Source organism: Triturus cristatus, chromosome 4_2 (genome assembly GCF_964204655.1).
Source record: "Triturus cristatus chromosome 4_2, aTriCri1.1, whole genome shotgun sequence".
Classification (NCBI taxonomy): domain Eukaryota; kingdom Metazoa; phylum Chordata; class Amphibia; order Caudata; family Salamandridae; genus Triturus; species Triturus cristatus.
The window spans coordinates 85,348,861-85,370,126 of NC_140586.1; the positions used below are offsets into that span (position 1 = coordinate 85,348,861).

The following is a 21,266-nucleotide window of genomic DNA, read 5'->3' on the forward strand; positions in this document are numbered from 1 at the left end:
ATTCTATTTTAAGCCTGTGGATTGTGCAGTAAGGAATATTATGGCAAGGCTTTAAACATGCATAATATTGGCCTCCGTGCCTTTCCATAAAATTCTGATTTTCCACAGCTGGGATAGGTAGACAATCATGATTTTTATAAAAGACAAGGTAGCTGATATTATCCCTCCCTTTTGATTCCCACCCTTTAATATATTGTTTGTGAATCTTTTCATGAGGAGACTACAAGTAATATGAGTACTGAGCACTATGCAAATGGCAATACTGCACCCTAGCATAACTCAGAGTACTGATGGCACTGCAGCCCGTTCTGGATGTATAGCCCAATACCTTAACATATGACTTGAATAAGTAGGGTGCCACCACGGGGGATCCATTTTGCTTTCGTGCAGGTCTGTCACTGCCCTGCATCCTTTGGATCAGTGCTTAAAACTGTACCTTTGCTTCTCTTCACATTCATGCGCCAAAATCAGCTTTTTAATAAGAAAAATTAAATAAATAGAAATAAAAAAGTGTAAAACTTGTTTTCAAGGATGATCAAAACATCAGACACAAAAGATGAATCAGATAATAGCAAATAAAACCACGTGACTCAAGAAGTGTGAAACACGACAAAAAACAGTGGAATCTTTCTGTTATTTATTTCTCTTACTTGTAACCATTGAATTATCTCTCAGTGCTTGAATAACAGGTGTACTCAAATGGCAGAATTTTTAATCTTCAAAAGAACGAAAAGACCGCGGAATCGACTTGCCCCCCTGCCCGAGGAGGATCCATGAGTGGCACCCTCTGATCCCTGACATGTATCACCCCATGGTATATCATTCGATCATTTTATTACTCTGCCATGATGTATACTTTGAATCTGATGAATTATGTACTGTATTGCGGAGATTGACGACTGTCTGCATACTGCTTGTATTACTGTTTTACCTGCATGTTCGGCGGGTACTGTTCATTATCATAACAATGGTTACCGATGTAATTATTATTCCAGTGCTCCCACAGGCCATTGTGGGGCTTTCGCTCATTACATTGCAAAATAACCAAATAAAACTTGTTTAAAAAAAAAAGAATGAAAAGACAGTGTCAGCGTTCTTGGACTCAAAGTTGAAACTAATAGTAGGTTACAGACACATACAGAACAGTCATTAACTGACCAACCTGCCTTGCAAGAAGTGAGTGCAACCTGTGAACTGTAGGTTACACATAGACAGATTACTGCAGAAGGCGCTCCACCTTAGACCGATTTATTATGCTTTGGAAGCATGTGGCACCCCCAGACCATTCGACAATTCCTCCCCAAGAATGTTGACACCACTGGATACCTTGTTAAACGTGGACAACTGGAATTTCTTTACACGTGGATTTGTCTGAGATGGGGATCATAACAAAATGGAGGATGGTAGGGGTGGGCCAATCAGATGATGGAGAAAAAAAACTTACAAAAGGATGGCACAATGTATTATGTTTCCAGGTCAGGGAACTAGGCAACATGGCTACCATAAAAAACACGTGCAGTTTAACTTAAAAATGTGCACGTTCACATTCACATTCAAACACACCAGTATCATTGAAAAAATATGAACACATATGGACACCAAGCCATTTAAATTGGATAAGTTTCCTGATGGATTTTCACACCAGTGGTCCTAGGGTCACTGACTACAGATGAACCACAAAGAAGTAGCTGGAGAGAGGCTCAAGAAGGAAGGAAGGAGGTGAGAGGGTGCAAACCCAAGATGGTGTCCGACTTCATTTCCTGAAAGTGCTCAAGTGTGAGCTGGATGGCAGTTGCATCCTCTCTGTCTTGTTCGGTTCCAGGTGGTCTGTCAGATTCTGAGGGCCGGAAATCCCCTGCCCATATGATGGCTAATACAAGGAAATAAATAAGAACACATGAGTTTGATTAAGAAATATATATTTTTAAAGATATGGTAATTGTATATAGGGTAATGAGGACATGCAAATCAAAATGGAGTTGACGTTGCCCAAACCCCATAGTAAAAATTCGATCATGTTTTCTGATGAATGACAAATATGAAAATTATATCCTTTGAAATGCACTTATTAACACTGGAGCTAGATGATCGTAGGCTGAAGTGCCCGTGATCAGGAGATGTGGGATTTTGTATATGTGGCGATGACTTGATGGGTTCTGGTGTTGAAAACACCTTCAGAATGACATCAGCAAGTGTATTTCATTCTTGACAGTCAGAGTTTGGTCAGGCTGTTAGCTGGTTGTACTGTTTCTGCCATTGATAAAGCAACCATGGAATGCATGGATCACTACTTAGATAAAGGGTGTCCAACATTGGTCAAGATCCATGCCAACATTTTAGACTATCAACATAAATTAAGGCTTTGCAGAAAAAAACTGAAAGTCTGGCATGGCATCTACTCTCCTTGTTGGACACTGGGCACCCTGGCTATGAATCAAGCAATTATGAAAAGATCTGCAAAGAAAGGAGGGACAATGCCCTTTGTAGCTCACTCTTCCATTGTATAAAGGAGATTGTGCTCACTGAACATGACAGCAGGTTCCACACACCCTGGTGGATTCAGCTCCCTTAGGCAAATGTCTCTGAAACCCCCACCCAAACCACAAAGCAGCACAGTCCCCAGGCCAATGAGGATTCCAAAAACTTCTACATTAACCCCAAGTTGTGTGCACATTTATGTGCCAGACAATTACTCTGCTGGCACAGATTATGTGCCAATATTGGTGGTGTACTTTGCTTTATACCAGGGCCTCATGGTATGTTGTGTATTAATGGTATCGTACCAGAATATTATAGTTAGAATATTATCCGACAGAAATAGACTGTCTTAAATATAGTTTACAAAACATGTGACTCAATTGGAGTTAATGATAAAATATCTATACCCAATAGGATGATATTTTTGTAAACAATATTTATGTAAGAGGGTATTTAACAATGATAGCCTGACAAACAATTGTATATATTCATCATGAGGGCGTACTGGGTATTCTTTTTTTTAATACGTCAATAGGCACCAGAAAGCCTTTAGTTCCACTAGAAATGTGTGATGAGAGTCATGTCACTAAACACCTGCACATCGTTCTAAGTTGGGAGTGTTTAGAAACTGTCCTAGGTGCAAAAGACACAAACTTATTTCTGTACATAAAATACAGCTGTATTTTTTTTTTTATTATTTAATTTTTTTATTGAAAATACATGAGTCAGTAGGTTCCAAATAATCAATGTACAGCGAAATTATACAAGTAAGCTATAAAATTAAAATCATTAATAGCCAAAGAACGTATGTGATAAATGCATAATATACAATTAGGATGAGTGCCAACACTTCCTAAACAAAGAGAACTTTTACAGAATTATAAACACTAATCGGGGTTGTATTCAGAGATCCGAAGACAAGTATTACCTAACTAAACCCCAAATTTGCCGCCCCAACTTCTTTTTACGCTGGCCTTTAATAGCATACAAACTATACTCCAAATTATAAACATAATAAAACTGTGCACGCCATGCCTCAAATGTGGGCGGTTCTTTCTGGAGCCAATACAAAGCTATACTTAGCCTGAAAACAGCAGTAGCGAGAAATATTAGGAAAACCTGCTTCTTTGGTATCCCTTCTGCCAGGATGTATGACGTTACAACGCACACTTTTACAACGCATGCACTTACAACGCATTTTTTACAACGCATAATCCATTACAACGCACTACACTTACAACGCATGACACTACAACGCATTTTAAAAAACTACCATTACAACGCATACCATTACAACGCATAATATTTAATTGCATTTAAGGTAAGTATTAGATAGTATAGGGGTAAAAATTACTTTTCTAACTCCAGGGGGTGCAACAGTAGGGTAAGTGTTGGATAGTATGGGGGTAAAAATTACTATTCTAACTCCAGGGGGTGCAACAGTAGGGTAAGTGTTGGATAGTATAGGGGTAAAAATTACTATTCTAACTCCAGGGGGTGCAACAGTAGGGTAAGTGTTGGATAGTATAGGGGTAAAAATTACTATTATAACTCCAGGGGGTGCAACAGTAGGGTAAGTGTTGGATAGTTGTCATGTTTCCTTGCGCCCCTCACCAGCGAACCAGAAGCAGGGCACTCCTCAGTCGACACGGGACTCCTCCCCCTGGGTGGTCCCGGCAGGTTGCAGTCTAGTCTTTCGGCGGCACGTAGTGGACGCCGCCGGCCGGCCGTCACTTCCGGTTGCCTGAGCATATCACTACGGAGGACGATACCAACACCTGAACTTCATCAGTGCAAGAACACCGCGCTCACAGGTAACCAGATGAGAGTACTGCTCCACTTAGTACTGTGTTCCCCCCAAAAGCTCGGAGGGTGTGCATGTTCTCGCTCTAACCCTGTACTGTAGTCACCCCTGTTTCCTCTCTTGCCTTAGGGATCGTGGACTTCTACACAGCCTAAGGAGCCACGAAGGGTATCCCCGTCACGCCATCCACAGTCCCACTCGCACCACCCTTCCTGGCAATCTCCCCCGGTTCCCTCCTGAAACTGGCTAGTGTATTCAGTCCTTCCAGTAACAGAAGGGTTCAGGTAGGGGTTGCTCCTGTCGTCCCTGTGGGATTCCTCCACAAATACGAGGTGAGAATTGTGGGGGTCTGACAGAATCCGAAGCCCAAGTTTATCATCCTACCCGGACACATGGAGGGCCCCGATGTTACGTTACAGGACATAGCAGCAATGTTAACTAACATCCAAGCTGAGAATCGGAGCTTACGTAGCGATGTCACTGCGTTACAAGGACAGTTGGGTGCAGGACATACAGGAGCCTGGGGCGCACCCCAGGGACAACAAACCCAACCAGCCGGAATACTAAGACCTCCTTTGTTTAACCCATGGGGTCAGGCGCCTACTGTCTCGTCTAATCCTCCTCCCGTTCAGGTATTAGCCCAACCCATGGCACAATTGGCCGCACCAGAACGTTACTACGGTGATAGTGCGAAGTTCAGCATATTCCTCAACCAGTGCCACCTGCACTTCATGGCCAGAACCACCGCCTTTCCGGATGATGCCTCAAAGGTCGCCTTCGTTCTATCCTATCTAGGGGGTGACGCCGCTCATTGGTCCATTCCCCTGGTAGAGAACGACGAACCTCTGCTATATAACTTTCCAGTTTTTAAGGAGACCATGAGACGCATGTTTGCCCGCCATACCTTCGTCCAAGCCGCGGACAACGAATTGCTCAAATTAAAACAAGGCAACACGGACTTGTTGCACTACATCACAACGTTCAAACGATTGGTGGTGGAGGCTCACTGGCCAGAAGATAAACAAGTGTCAGTGTTCTACAGGGGTCTTCGGGAAGAATTGAAGGATCTCATATCACAGATGACGGAACCTCCTGAGGACATAAATCAGTTTATTGATATGGTAGTGAAACAAAACTATCGTCTGCAAGAGCGGAGAACCGATAGGTTCAGAGGAAGTGAGACCAGACTCCCATTGTACCGGGAAACTCCCAAACCCCGTGAAACACCCGAGCCTATGCAGATCGGAGGCGTTCGGGCTCCCTTGACGAAAGAAGAAAAAGAAAAGAGACGGAAGCAGAACCTATGCCTGTACTGTGGCAAAAATGGGCATTTCGTGCGGGATTGCCCTGCTAAACCACGCCAGCCCAAGGAGAGGAACCCTTCGGCTCTATCGATCACCAGAGAAGAAAGGACGGGAAACGAGACCTCCCAGTAGATAATGGGGTCTGTCTACTGGGACTACACACCGAGAAGACGCAGACCTCGAACACCTGCGCCCGCCATCACCATATGGGTATACCCGTACTCCTTCAGTCGTTTACAGGGTCTTCCTGGCGTGTCATTGCCTTAATCGACTCTGGGGCAACCGGGAATTACATCGATGCACAGTACATGAGGGGGTTGGGCATACTGACACAAGCCAAGAAGACACCCGAGATAGTCAAAGCCGTCGACGGTACGGACCTAACCTCAGGATTGGTTAGATACCAAACGGAAGATCTGCGAATGGTGTTGGAAAATCAACATACCGAGAACATTGCCTTCGATGTCATTGATGCCCCCCAGTTCAGGCTGATATTAGGCCTTCCCTGGCTGGTTCAGCACAACCCCTTGATCGATTGGGTTACTGGCAAAACAACAGTGGACTCTGTTTATTGCGCCCAATCCTGCTACCCCTCCACGGGGAAAGAGGCGACCCGAGAGGTCCTAGCCTGTATCCTACCTAGAGACGGCATGGGCTCGGTCACACAGGAGTCTATACCCCAGGAATACAGGGATCTGGCCCGAGTGTTTGACGAACAAGGAGCTAATACTCTGCCGCCACATCGACACTTTGACTGTAGAATCGATCTGATTCCGGGATCCACGCTCCCTTGTAGTCGAATATACTCTCTCACAGAAAAAGAAAACACCCATCTCCGCAACTACCTCACTCAATACCTTCAGAACGGGTTTATCCGTCACTCTAAATCTCCGGTCTCCTCCCCTCTCTTCTTTGTGGCAAAGAAGGAGGGGGATCTACGCACATGCATTGACTTTCGGGCAATGAATGCCATAACCGTTAAGAACAGGTATCCACTCCCCTTAATTCCTGACTTACTGGACCAAGTGAAGGAAGCGGCCATATATACCAAGTTGGACTTGCGAGGGGCCTACCATCTTGTCAGAGTCCGAGAGGGCGATGAATGGAAAACCGCCTTCCGGACGCGGTACGGGTTATTTGAGTACCGCGTCATGCCCTTCGGACTCTGCAATGCCCCGGCCGCATTTCAGTACTTCATCGACGAGGTTTTACGGGAATTCCTTGACCGTTTCTGCATAGTATATATCGATGATATACTGATCTACTCTGCGAACACGGAGGAACATCGCCAACACGTACGAGCCGTCCTCCAACAATTGCAACAACACGGGCTGTACGTGAAATTGGAAAAAAGCGTGTTCCATACCACAACCGTAGAATTCCTGGGACACGTTCTGACACCAGGAGGTGTTCAGATGGATTCCAAAAAAGTCGATGCCATTCTGAGATGGCCAGCCCCGTCCTCCGTGAAACAAGTCCAGAGATTCCTAGGGTTTGCGAATTACTATCGCCGCTTCATTGATGGTTTCTCCCGGATTGTCGCCCCCATTACCGGTCTTCTGCGTAAAGGGGTGCTGTTCGCATGGAACGCCAAAGCCGAACAGGCATTCCGTGACTTGAAAGCCCGATTCACCTCGGCTCCAATCCTGAAACATCCTGACCCTACACGCCCCTTTATCGTGGAAGCCGACGCCTCGCAAAACGCCCTCGGGGGAGTATTATCACAGAAAGATGACAAGACTAACATGCTTCACCCAGTAGCATACTACTCCAGAAAGTTGCAACCCGCTGAATGCAATTACTCCATTGGGGACAAGGAACTCCTGGCCATCAAAGCAGCATTTGAAGAATGGCGACACTACCTCAAGGATGCCAACCATACGGTGACCATCTTCACCGACCATAGGAATCTACTGTTCCTCCGTTCAGCCAGAGCATTAACGGCAAGACAGCTACGCTGGACCCTCTTTTTTAACGAATTTGATTTCCAGATCACTTACAGACCCGGAAGAGAGAACGCCAAAGCCGACGCCTTGTCACGAATCGAGGAAAACGGAGACCAGAAACCCCCAGCAGAACCAGTACCCGTAATTCCCCTCCGCTGCTTTCAGGGTGCAGTTACGTCTTCCAACTTCTTGACACAACTCCACCAAGAGTTACAACAGAAAACCAGGGACGACTGGGTCGGAGACGTCCAAGGGATCACAGAAAACAACGGCTTCCTGTTCAAAGACGGACGATACTATTTACCGCTGCTCAACCAACAACTACAGGCAATGGTCCTGTGCCACGACCACCCCTTAGCTGATCACCCAGGGTACCAAAAAACCAAGGAATTACTGCAGAGACACTTCTGGCGGCCCACCCTCAACCATGACACACAAGCCTATGTCGCCCGATGTGCCATCTGTACTCAAGGAAAGACGCTCTCACAACCCACGGTAGGGTTGTTACACCCCATTCCGGTTCCGCCTTGCCCGTGGCACACAGTCTCGATGGACTTCGTGGTAGAGCTCCCTAAGACCTCCACAGGACACACCACCATTCTTACAATTGTGGACCACTTGACAAAAATGGCGCATTTCATTCCTCTAACGCATCTACCGTCAGCGGCAGAACTGGCAGCCCTGTTCATGCAGAACGTGGTACGGTTACATGGCATCCCATCGGTTTTGATAACGGACAGAGGTACCCAATTTGTATCCAGATTCTGGACTGAAGTCTGTTCGATATTACAGATGGAAGCCTGTTTATCGTCCTCCTACCATCCCCAAACTGATGGCCAGGCCGAGCGTACAAATCGCACTATGGAACAGTACCTCCGTTGCCTGCTATTGTCCATGGAAACCGACTGGTCCAAAGTGGTGTGGATCGTAGAGTACGCCTACAATAACAGCAAACATGCGGCGACAGGGGTTTCCCCGTTTTATTGCCTCCAGGGATATCATCCCAGAACGACCCCCTGGGTGGAAGCTCGAACGTGTGGAGTACCTACTGTCCAGGAACACCATGCTTCCCTCCGCACCATATGGCAACAGGCTCGTTTTGAACTCGCTAAGGCCAAAGAATACTACAAACACAACACCGATAAACACCGGCAACCCGAACCAGCCTATGTAGTGGGAGACAAGGTGTGGTTATCCATCCAGAACCTCAACACGCATGGCCCCAAGAAACTGTTGCCCCGATACGTAGGTCCCTATCCCATAACCCAGATCATCAACCCAGTGTCCATGAAGCTTTCCCTACCATCTCACATGAAAATACACCCTGTCTTTCATGTTTCCCTCTTACGCCCTGTGCACCCAGACAGCTCATTGGCAGAACCTCCTCCTCCTGTTCCCGTGGAAGACCACGTGGAATACGAGGTTCGGGCCTTCTTGATTCCCGCAGAACTAGGGGAAAACTGTTTTACCTAGTGGACTGGAAAGGCTACGGCCCGGAAGAACGCTCCTGGGAACCCCTGTCACACGTCCGTAATGCTCCTTCCTTAGTCAGAGCCTTTTATGCCCGGCATCCCCAGAAACCTCGCCCTGTTACCCCTCTGTGACCGGGTGGGTTGATATGTTTTCAGGGTGGGTGCTGTCATGTTTCCTTGCGCCCCTCACCAGCGAACCAGAAGCAGGGCACTCCTCAGTCGACACAGGACTCCTCCCCCTGGGTGGTCCCGGCAGGTTGCAGTCTAGTCTTTCGGCGGCACGTAGTGGACGCCGCCGGCCGGCCGTCACTTCCGGTTGCCTGAGCATATCACTACGGAGGACGGTAGGCTCGGCGCTTCGGATTCTTTCCCTGAGCTTCGCAGGCACGCAGGAGCGTAGCGAAGGCTCTTCCAGCAACCGGACAGTCGGTCCGGACCGCGCAAGGGCGCCCAAAGATCCCGCCTTTCCTTCATATTTGGCACGGAGCCATCCTATTGCACTATTACCTTCCCAGAGCGCAGTGGCGCTTTTCCTTTGTTGTAAAGACGACTCGTGCGACGGCACGGAGTCACCACACCTGCCTTGTTTACCGCAGAGCGCAGTGGCGCTTCTCCTTTGTTGAGACGACTCGTGCGACGGCACGGAGTCGCCATCTCTGCCTATTTACCCCAGAGCGCAGTTGCGCTTTTACCTTTGTTGAGACGACTCGTGCGACGGCACGAAGTCGCCAGAACTGCCTACTTGTCCCCCAGAGCGCAGTGGCGCCTTCCCTTGCTTACTTTCACACCCGACTTGTGCGACGGCACGAAGTCGCCACACCTGTATTTCCTCCCTCTAGCGCAGTGGCGCTTTCCTGGTACTTGATCCTTCCTAAGAGCGCAGGAGCGCTCGGACCCTGGCATACCTTCGGGGTCTTTTTCCTTTGGTGACCTTCACTCTCCGCCAGGACCTCGTTTGATACCAACACCTGAACTTCATCAGTGCAAGAACACCGCGCTCACAGGTAACCAGATGAGAGTACTGCTCCACTTAGTACTGTGTTCCCCCCAAAAGCTCGGAGGGTGTGCATGTTCTCGCTCTAACCCTGTACTGTAGTCACCCCTGTTTCCTCTCTTGCCTTAGGGATCGTGGACTTCTACACAGCCTAAGGAGCCACGAAGGGTATCCCCGTCACGCCATCCACAGTCCCACTCGCACCACCCTTCCTGGCAATCTCCCCCGGTTCCCTCCTGAAACTGGCTAGTATATTCAGTCCTTCCAGTAACAGATGGGTTCAGGTAGGGGTTGCTCCTGTCGTCCCTGTGGGATTCCTCCACAAATACGAGGTGAGAATTGTGGGGGTCTGACAATAGTATAGGGGTAAAAATTGCTATTCTAACTCCAGGAGGTGCAACAGTAGGGTAAGTGTTGGATAGTATAGGGGTAAAAATTACTATTCTAACTCCAGGGGGTGCAACAGTAGGGTAAGTGTTGGATAGTATAGGGGTAAAAATTACTATTCTAACTCCAGGGGGTGCAACAGTAGGGTAAGTGTTGGATAGTATAGGGGTAAAAATTACTATTCTAACTCCAGGGGGTGCAACAGTAGGGTAAGTGTTGGATAGTATAGGGGTAAAAATTACTATTCTAACTCCAGGGGGTGCAACAGTAGGGTAAGTGTTGGATAGTGTAGTGTAATATTATGCGTTGTAATGGTAGGCGTTGTAATGGTATGCGTTGTAAAGGTATTTTTTAAAAATGCGTTGTAGTGTCATGCGTTGTAAGTGTAGTGCGTTGTAATGGATTATGCGTTGTAAAAAATGCGTTGTAAGTGTAGTGCGTTGTAACAGTTGCGTTGTAAAGGTTGTTCCCCCTTCTGCCACAGTGCCCATTTCCACCCCCAATAGAATCTGAACAACTGTTAATTGTATAGGAACACCAACAATTTTTGTTAAGAACTGCTGCACCTGCTGCAAAAGTCTGACCAATGAAGAACAAGAGAAAAAAATATGTATATCGTCTGCAGAGGGATGCCCACATCGGAAGCATTCCCCTGAATAATCCCCACTCCACTTTGAGACCTTGTCTGGAGTATAGTATAGATTGAAAAGTGACTTAAAATGTTGAGCCGACAGAATTTTTAAATGCAAAAAGGCGTGTATAATTTTGGGAGCCCTTCAGTACAATCAAGGTAATTTATATAGTAAAAGCTTTTCTCTTCGAAAGACAAATGGGATGCCCTCAAGTAACCATTAGAGGCAGCATTACTGTACATAAGCAGATAAAAATGAAATATTAGCATGCAGTGGCAAGGAGATGGTTGAGAACTGAATGGGATGAGTACTTACCATGCTGTCTTCAAACATAGAGCCCCTAAAGGCCAGATCTAACAAGGGAAAAGAGAACTGGTTATGTATTTGTCTTTTTTATCTCCCTTTTTTCTATACTCAGTAAGCTCGATCATCTTGTGGCAAAACATTTTTTTTATTATCACACAATTCAGTGGTAATCAATTTATCAACCACAGAAGGATGAAAGGCTAAGTCAACCATCCCAGGATTCCAAGCTGTGACCTGCATGCTAAATAAAGATTTCAAAAGCGTGTACATGTATGACAACATGTGACGTGGATGCTGTATTTGCATGCAGATCTTTGCAGCAGGTATTTAATTCATCAAGCATTCTTAGTGCCAACATGGTGCCCATGGTGCAAGCTGAAATTACATCTTACTTGTTTTGCTGATGTCTGTGTTTTGCGTCCAGCAGGAGTCCTTTTCCCTGTGTAAAACAGGCATAAAAGAGAACATTTACTGCAAAATACCTTATAGAGAAAGTTTCATAGTGAGAGAACCTCATCCAAAACTGAGCACATGAGAAACTGTGCTTCAATTGGTAGGCAATTTCCTAATTGTATCAATTTCTGTAAACAACATCTATGTTATGTATGTTTTTCTGGAGGCCACATCTGAACTTTTAAGTTCTGTTCTAGCGATCCAATCTAAGCATTTGTATTTATTTCATATGAGGCTATGAAGATTAAAGGCCTGATTTTGAGTTTTGCAGATGAGGTACTTTGTCAAAACGTGTCAATGTGCTGTCCGCCAAACTTGCAATTCCCCCATTCTATATTGAGTCGGGGGAAGTTCTATATTTCGGATGAGAAAACTCCCACTGTACAGGGACAATTACTTTTGTTCTTTCAATAAAAACTCCCTGTTTAGGAGTTTGCTTTGTAAACATAGCACCAGCACAGCTAAGTCTTAGTGCCATCAGCAGAGGCAGTGCAATGGAGCCTCTGCCGAGAGCACAAGGATTTCTATCTGCCCGTTGGAGAGCTCTAAGTATGGTGGTCGATCTTCTCCGGGGACAGCAATGTAAATCTCTTGGCTGCCCTGGTAGCCCGAAAGACCAGCCACTGTATTCTAAACGAGGGTCAGAGTCTAGAGCATGGCATCCATTTATAGAAGCCTCTACTGAAGTAGTATGCCCAGTGCTGGAGGTCACATCCATCAGCAATATTGTTTCCAGTGGCAGGACAACACAGAGGATGTGGCCTCCAGACAAATGCACAATAGTACAGATAAGCCCTCAGTGCTGATGTGCGTGCTTGTAAATTCTCTTCACTATGGGGCCTATTTATAAACTGCAATTTGTAGTATGTTTAGTAGTATTATAAGAGTACTATTAGAGTACTAAAAAGTGCTATTCACAAACCTACATCTTTAAATTTCCACTTCCACCTCTGCTATCTTTTTCATGGGGAGATCCTTACACCTAATAGTAAATGTGGGAGCGACAAGAAGAAGTGGCTGAAAAAAGGGGTGTACTTACGTACATCACTTTCCATAATTATTTTTGTATAATAAAATATTTTTTACTTAAGGTGGGAATTTATTTTTTCATTTAAACGTCAGAAAAAGATGTTTTCTTATTTTTAATGTATATAAATTAATTAAATATTTAATTCAAAATTAAGTTAATAATGCTGTTAATAATGCTGCAGCACTTTTGCATTTAGTTCTACATATAAAAGTAATATATAAGATGTATTTATTTATAGTTGAACTACTTTAAATAATTCAATTTCATTTAGCAGAATTGTTTCTTGTGGGGATTTATTTTAAGTCCCTACCTCCATTGCTTTCTATGGGAGGGTATTGAAGTAACAGTGTGTGGACATGTGTGGTGCTGGACTTACTACTGTTTCTATTTTGGCAGTGGTAACTTTCTATAAGACATTGGGTTATTAGTTGCACAGGATGTGAGCCCTTCACAAGTAGCAAGTCCACAATTATCACCTTACTGGGAACCATGTGCCTCATTGTAGCATTTGACTCTGTCAGGGTAGCGAAGCAGAGCAGTCCAAGGGCTGATCAGGGGAGGTGGTGTGGGCTAGCAATCCCAAATTGCTGGCACACCACAATAACACTCAGTATATTATTGTCCAGCCATTACTTTTATTACACACACTACTCTAAATACTATGCATTAAATTACATATATATACATTCAGGTAGATGAAAATACCTCTGGTGACACCCTCCTATCACCTGTAGTGAGCCCTGAACCCCATAATCACAATGCCCCCCCATGTATACTAGATGCAACATCACAACATAAGAGGGAGCTATTTCAAATATGGCAGGCCTATCGCCCTTGTCAGGGGTCACCCCATTAATAGAATCAGCCAAGTCACGACTCAGCCTTGCATCACCATTTAAAGCATTGGAACTAAGAATAATAACCACAGGCATTCATTATAATGACAAACATTCTATTTTTAATCACCGCGATGTCAGTAAAGCACTTGAATTCAAAACAACATGCATGAATGATTCTTTTTTCACAATCTACAGGTCACAAAGTGTAGGCATCGGACCACCTACAAGGGGTCCCTGCACTCCAGAGCCCAAGTGCAAAGGCTCCAGTTTAGGAAGGGCTTCAACCAATGAACACTTCTCTCGGGAGGATAGTTTCAATATGTCCGTTGAATTAGAGAATGTTTGCACCAACCAGTTATTGGGGGCTACTGCATCTGCTGAAGGTCCTCACACCACTCGTTTCATCCATTGGTGGCGCCCGCGAGGCTACCACAAGCACCAGAAAATATCAAAATTGGCCAGTGCAAGGCATTATAGGCATGGACACTGGAATTATGCGGCATGGGGAGCACCAAATTATGCAACAGGGTTAACTAAATTAAGCCGCAAGAAAAGGCAAATTATGAGGCATAATGCAGCACATTTTCTGATAGTATTACTTAATTTTTTCTCATTTTAACCCATGGTAATACTGGCTGGTGAAATTCCACCTCATTAGAAGCAGTTTAACAACTAAATACAGAAATAAGCAAGTGAAAAAGGACCAGTTAACCTTTGCGAAGGGACTTTCACTTCTTGCCTACATGTTGCCATGCTTTTAGTAAATTTTGATCCTATTGAGCTAGAAACATTTTTTTTGTTAAAGCCTGCAGGTTATGCAGCAGATGATGGATTATGTGGCAAACGCGGCACATCCATAATTATGAAAAAATGCCACAGCTACAGAATCGCGTAATTCCAGTGCCTCTGATTATAGGGCACCCCATGCTTAGTTTCATGCATATTTTGTAAGTAGGGATGGAAGATGCATTTGGGCTTGGGCCACGATATTTTACTGCCTTTTGTATTTTTGAATTCTGAGTGCATTGGTCCCATCCAGGGCACCCACAACCTTAGGGTTGTTGGGGTGTACGGGATAGTCCCACGGCCCCCAGCCGGCTCCCCTCATGCCTTCCTGGAGAGGCACGGGCTGGCAAACCTCACATTGGGATCCTGCCTCGTCTGGGAGCAATACTGCCTCAGTTATGGCTCCTGCCCAGGCTGCAGCCACACCAGTTCCTCCTGCTATCCTCTCATCAGGATCCCAGGGATGGAGTCCAGGGCCACCACAGTTCTCGTGCTGGCCCTCGAGGAGATGAAGGTTCCTGAGGGCAATCCTGTAGTCTGTGAATGGGCACCACACACGCCCCATCTTCCATAATGAGATAATTGTTGTGCTGAACATTGGGCCCTGGGGTTGAGTTTAAACAAATACAACGGAGCACTATGCAGTCATTTTTCTGTTTTAAAAAATCTCTAAAGGTGTGACTCTCAGGCCCCTTTGGGCCTATTTCCTTCTTCTTGAGCTTGGTCTGCTCCTTCTGGCCAGGTTAAGTAATCAGGAACTATTTCAGCAATCCTCTTGGACTCTAAAGTAGTGCATTGAGACCCTCACGGGTGATTGGCAGCGCTATACAGGAACCGTGATTGATTGATTGATTTAGTGGGAAACAGGATTTCCTGGCTCCTTGTGCCAGCCTTGTCCTCTGTTTGGCTCCTGGTACCCCTTTCGTGCTGGTGAGGGCATTTTGACAGCCTCTCTGCAAACAGCCAACAGAACACCCTCCTTGCTGTACTTCCCAGACCCAAGAGCCTACTGGCATCTTGAAGGGCACCCAAGCGGCAGGGGAGTCCAGTTCCCTTCCCTTAACTAGTCCTCAGAGAACATAAGGAGGCCAGCCCCACTAGCCCCAGCAAGACCCACCCTAGTCCTGTGTGTCAGCTGAAGTCGAAGTCCTTAGTCCATCCTAGCAGAGAATCAGATGGCTTCTCCTTCCAGCTCCAGTGGCGGCTGGCAAGAAATGGGAGCGGGGAGGCGGCAGGAACAAAATATATATTTTTAAAAACTCTTACCTCTTATTGTTGCAGCTGGCTCCGTCTCTTCTGCGTCGTTGCTGAAGAGTCCAGAAGTACACAGGATCCCCTGAGCCAATCACAACACTACAATGCAGCATTGTGATTGGTCTGAGCTTCGTGGCTCGGCGCTCAGACTGGTACAAAGGATCTGTGCATGTTCTTCACCAGGCTGTAATGCAGTAATGACTGTTTGGCCGACACGAGACGGCCAGCCAAGCAGTCGTGCACACTTAGTGTGCACAGTCCATTCCTCTTCCCTGAGCCTCCAGGCCCGCCCCACCCGAACCAGGCCCCACAGAAACAAAAAATAAAATGATAATAACAAGGTTATTATAATTTTATTTTTCCCTTTTCCACTGCTCTGAGAGCAGTGGCACGATGCTCCTCCACCTTAGCAGAGGAGCCGCCCCTGTCCAGCTCGGCATACTTTTTGCTGTCTTCACTCCCAAGTACTGGGTCATCTCAACTGTCTTTCTTTTGGGAAGGGGTTTTTAAGTGGGGGTTGCTTTCTAGGATCGGCCAGACACCCCTGGACAATCCTAGAATGTCACATCATCCCTCCACCCCGTCCCAACCCTCCTGCACAACATTTTGTGACATTACAAAATGGAGACTTCAAGTTTTCTCTGGTAAGACCGCCTCTGAGGGCTTCAGCTCCACCTCTAGCTGACATAGCCCAGCTGCCTGAATCCTTCCCACCAAAACTTCAAATGTGAGCCCCTATGAGTTGACCCCAGAGATCTGCACTCCCTCTTTGTTCCAGTGGGCCTGGGCTGCCCTAGTCCAGATGCAGTGTCACAAGCTAATTATCAGATTCATATTCCCCCCCTTCCTTTCCCAGGAACCACTGTTGATTGCCCTTTTGTGTGGGGAGGAACTTCTCCCCTCTGCTGGGGAGCAAAAGTATTAACTTGGCCCAGAAGGGGGTACAAAGGCCTGGAATCTGATTATGAGCTGAGCTGGAGAAATATGACAAATTGTGACGTGCCTCAACATGTGTAGGTGGGTTATTGGGGACTGCAAATTTAAACTGGGCGTGCATGGTTTACCTCCCTGTGGTACCTTGTTGGACCCGGTAAGTAGAGCGAAACTGTAGTATAGGCAGATTTTGCTTATATAATACAGTAAAAATACCACAGATTTTCCAGTAAGCACTTCAGGCCCATACCATAAATGCTCAGTCATATTATAAGACCTACCACAGGCCAGTACCAATCCTTCCAGAGTCCCTTCTGCAACAGGCTATGTGCATGCAGATACAGGGCTGTGGATGACGGTTGTCTCACACAGCCCTTCACACATGTGCATACGCGGGTGCTTATCTGTTCATGTGTGACAAGCCCAGTACCTCTTTCCCGAGCTGCGCAGCAGCTGCCTTATCTTAAAATGCAGACTCTGCTGCATAACACGCTCAGTCCAATTGCTGTGAATTTACCACAAGTGACACTCACTCATAGTGAAAGTCCAAAAACCAGGTAGTCAAAAGTAAAAATTCTTGGTGGATTAAATTGACGGAACCCATTTGCTACACTTCCGATTATAAATTTGGCTTCATCCCATTTTTCAGGGGGTGGAGACATGTAAGTTTACACATTTGGGTACCTTTACACTCGTATTTTATGAATATGAATACCCAAAAGTAGTAAAATTATTCAAAAGTGTAAGAGTAAATTACTCACAATTGTAAGTCACCTTTGTGAATAGCCGCATATATGTCTCCCTGGACCCCATACTCTCATTTGAGCTCATAGATATGAATAGATCCCACTGCTATTCAGGGATCTTACAAGCATAGCCTACCATTTCTCAGTATCCTTAATGACCTCACCTCAAAATCTTTCAGCGACATTTAAGACCCAGTCCCCTATTTTTTCAATAACTTTAAATGCCTCATTTGCCAGTATCTCAATAAACTTCTAAATCTTGCCTCTAATTCTCTTAGTGACCTTTAAGACTGTGCCATCCATTCTCTCAATTTCCTTAAAAACTTCCCCTCCCATTCTCTCAGGGGCCTTAACTTATTGTTAAATCACAAACAGCTACAACGGTTGTAGTAGCCTCTGCTGCATACAATGTCACGTCTCAAATAGGTGACATAAACGATTTTACTTGATCTGCATTGTGACAGTGGTTTTAAACCATATTCTAAATTTGTGATACAAAATGTAAAATTTTATGCTATTGACTTCGTTGTGAAAAAAGTTATGGAAGGCTTGTACCAGCTGGAAGGGAAGCAGATCAGAATGACAAATTCAAGGTCGCAGAAATATAACATTACTAGAGAAGAGAACCAAGCTCTGTATCAACTTAGGCTAGAAGATATAATTGTGGTTCAGAAAGCCGATAAAGGTAAAAATGTGGTGGCCATTAATGAGGTGGAGGTTATACATTAGTTATCAGATGTTAACTCACCAATCCCATTTCCCAGGCCTTCACGCTCATCAGTACCCACTTTACACATTGTAGGGAAAAGGGGTTTGATTTCAGAAGTGGAATGTAAATATTTGAAGGTTGATTGTCACAGATACTACATTAAAAAAAATCCAAAATAGCCAGTTTTTCCTCCAGGTCAACCTATAATTTATGGTATAGAGTCACTTACAGAATACATCTCAGAATTTGTGGACATATTTCTAAAACCATTGGTTGTTAATATACCCTCATATGCCCATAAATCTACAGATATTCTCTGTAAATTTAAGGATGTTGATTTGGACAGTGATGCTATGATGCTCGTTACCCTGGATGTGGACAGCTTGTATACATGCATAAAACAAAAATTTGGTATGGAAGCTTGGGATCTGGTTTTGTCCACCAGAACAGCTAATTAATATGAGCATGTACACATGCTACAGGAGATGCTGGACAACATACTGTCCCATAATTATTTTCTTTATGATGAGCAGATGCATTCCCAACTACAGGGGACAGTAGTGGGTTCCAGGTTTGCCCGCTTATTTTTATGGGTTGGTATAAGAGAGTATGCCTGGTCCCCAGAACCCTCGGATTGGCTACAGTATGTACCTTTCCGGGAGAGTTACATCAGCGATATTGTCTCATTTGGAAAGGATCCAAAGAAAAAATTACTGCATACTTTGTCTATTTGAATGATAATGTCTTCAAGTTGAAATTGACCAGGTCCATGCACAATATAGAGATTTATTACTATATGTCTCTCATAACAAAATTCAAGGTACTCTGTCAATAAAAAAACCCAGCTAACTACAGTATCTTGCAAGCTAACAGGGCATTCCTTCAAGTGTTATTAATGCTATCCACTTTGGTGAGATTCTACATAGTAGCAGAAACTATAATGAAGACACCACGTTTAAAGCTAACCTGAAAAGAATAAGCCTCAGCAAAACAAAATAAAGGATGATGAATATCCTTAGATCGGAGCTTTTGAGTACCAAACAAAAAGGCAATAGTGGCGGGAGAATAGCCTTCATGATCACATAGACAAAATCAAGTCAACACACATAAAAAACTTGAAAAAACATTGGAACCATTTATCCACTGTACCTGGTGTGAGAAGTTGGCCTGGTATATGATGTTCACTAGTTAAAGTGACCACCTTGTACCATGCCAAGCAACCCTTATGGTGTGGTTGTAAGTCAACCTTTTCGGACTAGCTGCCCTAGTGGTAGCGTAGGCTAAGCAGTCTTTGAGGCTAAACTCGTTAAAGCGTGTTAAGCAGGCTGTTTTACCAAATGTAACCCCCTTTTATACCAATGAAAGGACACCACACAGATATATATTCAAAATATATATGTATTTATTTCTCAAAGTATCCCCTAGACTCTTTATGAGCACAGGAGCACAAATCGTTAAACAAGACAATGTTATAATACACAGAAGTTGCACTTTATATGGATGGGCCCTGGTGGCCACTCAAACCATATACTAAAATAGTGGTATAAGTACCACGAACAGGAAAGGGAAAAGGCCTAGGGCCTCTAGAATCGCTGGGCCTACAAGGAGCTAACTTTAGTTAGTGACCAGGAGGTCCACGGGTCGCGTGTGCAGTGAGTAAAGTTACACGCGGGCTCCCATAGGTTTTCAATGGGTGCGTAAAAGTTTAAAAGTTACTGCAGAAAGGATCTTCTGGTTGGGCTACGATCTCAAGATTTAAAACACAGACACTAGAGATGTTTCTCTACACTTGGGCACCGGAGTGCCAGCGTTACCTCACCCACAGGAAGCGGGTGCATAGGTCTCGAAGTGCGTCGGGTTTCTTCTATCGATTCAATGGAGCCTGATGACAAAGATGCTGCAGGCGGTCGGTCCAGAAGAGATGCGTTGGATCCAAGGGTGGATCGGAGTTGTAGAAGACCTGAAAGCAGAGGGGACAGTGTTCACAGTCACTAGCCAGTGACCAGCGTGGCACCAGGTAGGTACCAGGCGATGTCGGGTGCAAACAGGTGATGAGGGGTAGCTTGTCTCCGCAGCCACGTGGTCCCTGAAGGTCAACGACGTCCAGGAGTCGGTTCACGAGCTGTCCCACGCAGGCTCTCACTGTCGGCGGTGTCGGCGACTCAAAAGCAGCAAACAGGCCTTGGCAAAGGCAGGAGTCGTGGAAAGAGATGCAAGCTGATTGTTCTGACCAGCAAGGTCAGAGGGGCTGCTCCTTTGGAGAGCAGCTAGGACCAGTCTGAAGCAACCAGACCAGCGTCGTTAGTTTCAAGTTTTGTCGCCAAAATGGCCACTAGCCAACGGGCCAGGGACCGGGCAGGCGCGTCGAGATGCAAAGTGCAGAGGGGCCCCACGCAGATCGTGGAGATGCTGGAGGGCTCACCTTTGGTGCAGATGCTGCTCGGGTGTTGGGCTTCTCAGGACCCAAAGCACAACTTGGAGGGAGCCTCTGTCGTTGCGCTTGCAGCTTGTCGTCGGTCTTCCAAGATGGCTGGCTCCACGTGTCTCGGTGCCTCCACGGGTTCCTTCTTTGCAGGGACTGTGGATCGGGCTGTGAGAGGTCTGGAGGTCCAGGTCTTGTCGGGCTCTGGGCTCGGGCTCCGGCAGGAGGCGGCGGCAAAGCAGACGTTGGATAGCTGGTTGGTGCTTGCGTAAGCAAGATGGTCACTCCCTGACCATAGGGGAGATTTCCTTCTGTCCTCTGTGCAGCAGAGCGTCGAAGTTCCCGTCTTCTTCTTAGTTTCAAGTTGATTCCAGGATGTCTGAAGTCTTAGGACAAAGCTCCTACCTTTAAGCGGATTCTAGGGGCCGGACTACCTGCTAGGTCCCTCCCTATGGGTGGGACCAGGAAGGGGGGTGGTTACACCCCCAATCCTTTGTCCAGCTCGCCCCAGGTCCGGGGCTGGTGTGCCCCAGGACCGGTTTGAACTGGCATATGCACCGAGGCTCCTTGTGAGCCTCAGGCATGTCTGATTCTATTGAAGCCCTACCTGACCAATACACAAAATCCTGTCTGGGGTGGTGCTCGCACCTCCCCTGGCAGGAAACCCTTTGTCCACGTCTCCCAAGCTGGAAGGACTCCCAGCAGCAGGAGGGCAGACTTGTGTCTGTGGTGGCAGCATCCATTTTGTGGAGCTGAGGCTATGTCTGATTT

At 45.9% G+C, this 21,266-nt stretch overlaps 1 protein-coding gene across 2 annotated transcripts in view; it reads right to left on the reverse strand.

The window, feature by feature from the left end:
* Positions 1 to 620: 620 nt before the first annotated feature.
* Positions 621 to 21,266, reverse strand: part of C4_2H19orf38 (chromosome 4_2 C19orf38 homolog) — a 146,359-nt gene continuing 125,713 nt past the window's right edge. For both annotated transcript variants that reach the window (XM_085600667.1, XM_085600668.1), the window contains 3 exons: positions 11,716 to 11,762; positions 11,333 to 11,370; positions 621 to 1,870 (listed from right to left, as the gene is read on the reverse strand). In XM_085600667.1, the coding sequence (XP_085456793.1) occupies positions 1,754 to 1,870; positions 11,333 to 11,370; positions 11,716 to 11,762 (202 nt within the window). In that variant the 3' untranslated portion in view covers positions 621 to 1,753. The remainder of the gene's footprint in view (positions 1,871 to 11,332; positions 11,371 to 11,715; positions 11,763 to 21,266) is intronic.